Raw genomic sequence first — 2111 nt, forward strand, 5'->3', positions numbered from 1 at the left:
AGCTTGGGGTTCCCCCCCCCACCTCTCTCTCCCTCTCTCCCTCTCTCCCTCTCTCCCTCTCTCCCTCTCTCTCTTCTAGCGCTGTGGCGTCATAAACGGTCAGCGATACCGACAGCACGCAGGAACTCAACATGACATCACAGTACGGAGGTACTCACTCACCTGTCTATGAAGAAACAACAGCTCTGTGTCTGTGCGCGTGAGTACTGTGTGGCGTCTCATGCTGCCGCAGATGAGGTCATTCTCCTGTGTTGCAGAAAGTGTTGATTGGTCAAAAGTTAATTAAAAAGCAAGAGAAAACAAAAGATGGCAACAAACGAAAGTAACAACACATCAATTAAAATACGTCTTTTTTAACGTCAGGGTGTATTTATTTTTCTATCCCCTCCCCACCCATACATACACACAAATAAAAAATATACATTTTATAGGTACAAGCGTTGACTGAGAGTAGATACATCAGCAGAGACATACGTATATTTCAAACACACAAATAAACACACAAACATACACACTCATACCTCACTTATACACGTACATACACCTACACACAAACACACACATACATACACACACACACACACACACATACACACACACACAACAATGGTAGCAAAAACTCACCCCAAACAGAGAACAGACAGACAGAACAATGGTAGCGAAGACTCACTCCACACACAACAATGGTAGCGAAGACTCACCCCACACACAACAATGGTAGCGAAGACTCACTCCACACACAACAATGGTAGCGAAGACTCACCCCACACACAACAATGGTAGCGAAGACTCACCCCACACACAACAATGGTAGCGAAGACTCACCCCACACACAACAATGGTAGCGAAGACTCACCCCACACACAACAATGGTAGCGAAGACTCACTCCACACACAACAATGGTAGCGAAGACTCACTCCACACACAACAATGGTAGCGAAGACTCACTCCACACACAACAATGGTAGCGAAGACTCACTCCACACACAACAATGGTAGCGAAGACTCACCCCAAACAGAGAACGAACAGACAAAGTGGGTGGTTGGCGGATGCTCTGGCGTGGTTTGCTCCCTCTTTCTTATCAAACATCTATCGTCCTTATCTCTCCTCCTTCTTTTTTGTGAGAGTACTCTTGTAACACATCTATTCTTCGGCACTTATATGACCTTATTGTGTTGCAAGTGCCGTAAAATGCTTACTAAAACAAAAGACACACAGAACAGTGGTAGAAAAGACTCACCCCAAACAAAGAGCCTGTGCGGATCTCCTTCGGCTGTCGCCCAAGGTCATGTTTCTCGATCACTGAAACAAAATGGAAAGGGTAAAACGTAGAAAAAATAGAATACGTTAAAAATGTTAAAACTCATAACCGTAAGGTCGTGGGTTCGAATCCCGTCAGGGACCCGACTTTGTGTCCTTGGGAAAGGCACTTTACACGAATTTTCCTCACTTCACCCAGGTGGGAATGGGTACCCGGCTATAGACAGCGAAAGATCTTGTCAGTTTGTTAGTGTTTGAGCGCTTAATCAGCTGCTTGCACTGTATGCTTCGCGGGAAGCTGAGAATGTTTCGGAGTGTTCTGTGGTCTGCTGGGGTAATAATATAGTGTAAAGCGCATAGAGCCTGCTGTTGAGAGGGGATATGCGCCATATCCATAGAAATTTTTTTTCTTCTCCAATTTGAATGCAGATTTTAAGTCTCATAACTATGCTAGTTATCAGTGTGAAATTTGGTAACATTTGATCCACTAATAAGCTTGCCAACTTTTTCAAAACCCTGTCAAGGACACCCTACCTTAAGCATCAGAATATATGTCAACTAAAAAAATTGCATCAAGTGGGACTGGTTTTAGTGTAGCATATGTAATAAGGCTCTTAAATTCCCCAATTGCCAAATCTGGGATATTTCCGTGAAAATTCAGGACAGTTGACAAGCCTGCATAAATATGAAGGATTACTTTCCAAAGCATATCGGGAATCTTTTTCAAAGTGAGAAAAATGTATAACCAACTTCCTCTTTCACTTTGACACAGTTTTAGATGTTTTATGAATATTTTGAGTGTGTACCCCATTACGTGTTTCTTGTGATCTGGAAATAATTACGCCAAAA

At 43.1% G+C, this 2111-nt stretch overlaps 1 protein-coding gene across 1 annotated transcript in view; it reads right to left on the reverse strand.

Moving 5' to 3' along the window:
* The window catches only part of LOC101847433, a gene marked incomplete in the record, with an annotated part of 63318 nt that overhangs the window by 33151 nt on the left and 28056 nt on the right, over window positions 1–2111 (reverse strand). The window contains 2 exon segments of the mRNA XM_035970439.1: window positions 182–246; window positions 1243–1304. Coding sequence (XP_035826332.1) covers window positions 182–246; window positions 1243–1304 — 127 coding nt within the window.

This window comes from Aplysia californica, unplaced genomic scaffold, assembly GCF_000002075.1.
Source record: "Aplysia californica isolate F4 #8 unplaced genomic scaffold, AplCal3.0 scaffold00268, whole genome shotgun sequence".
Taxonomy (NCBI): Eukaryota; Metazoa; Mollusca; class Gastropoda; order Aplysiida; family Aplysiidae; genus Aplysia; species Aplysia californica.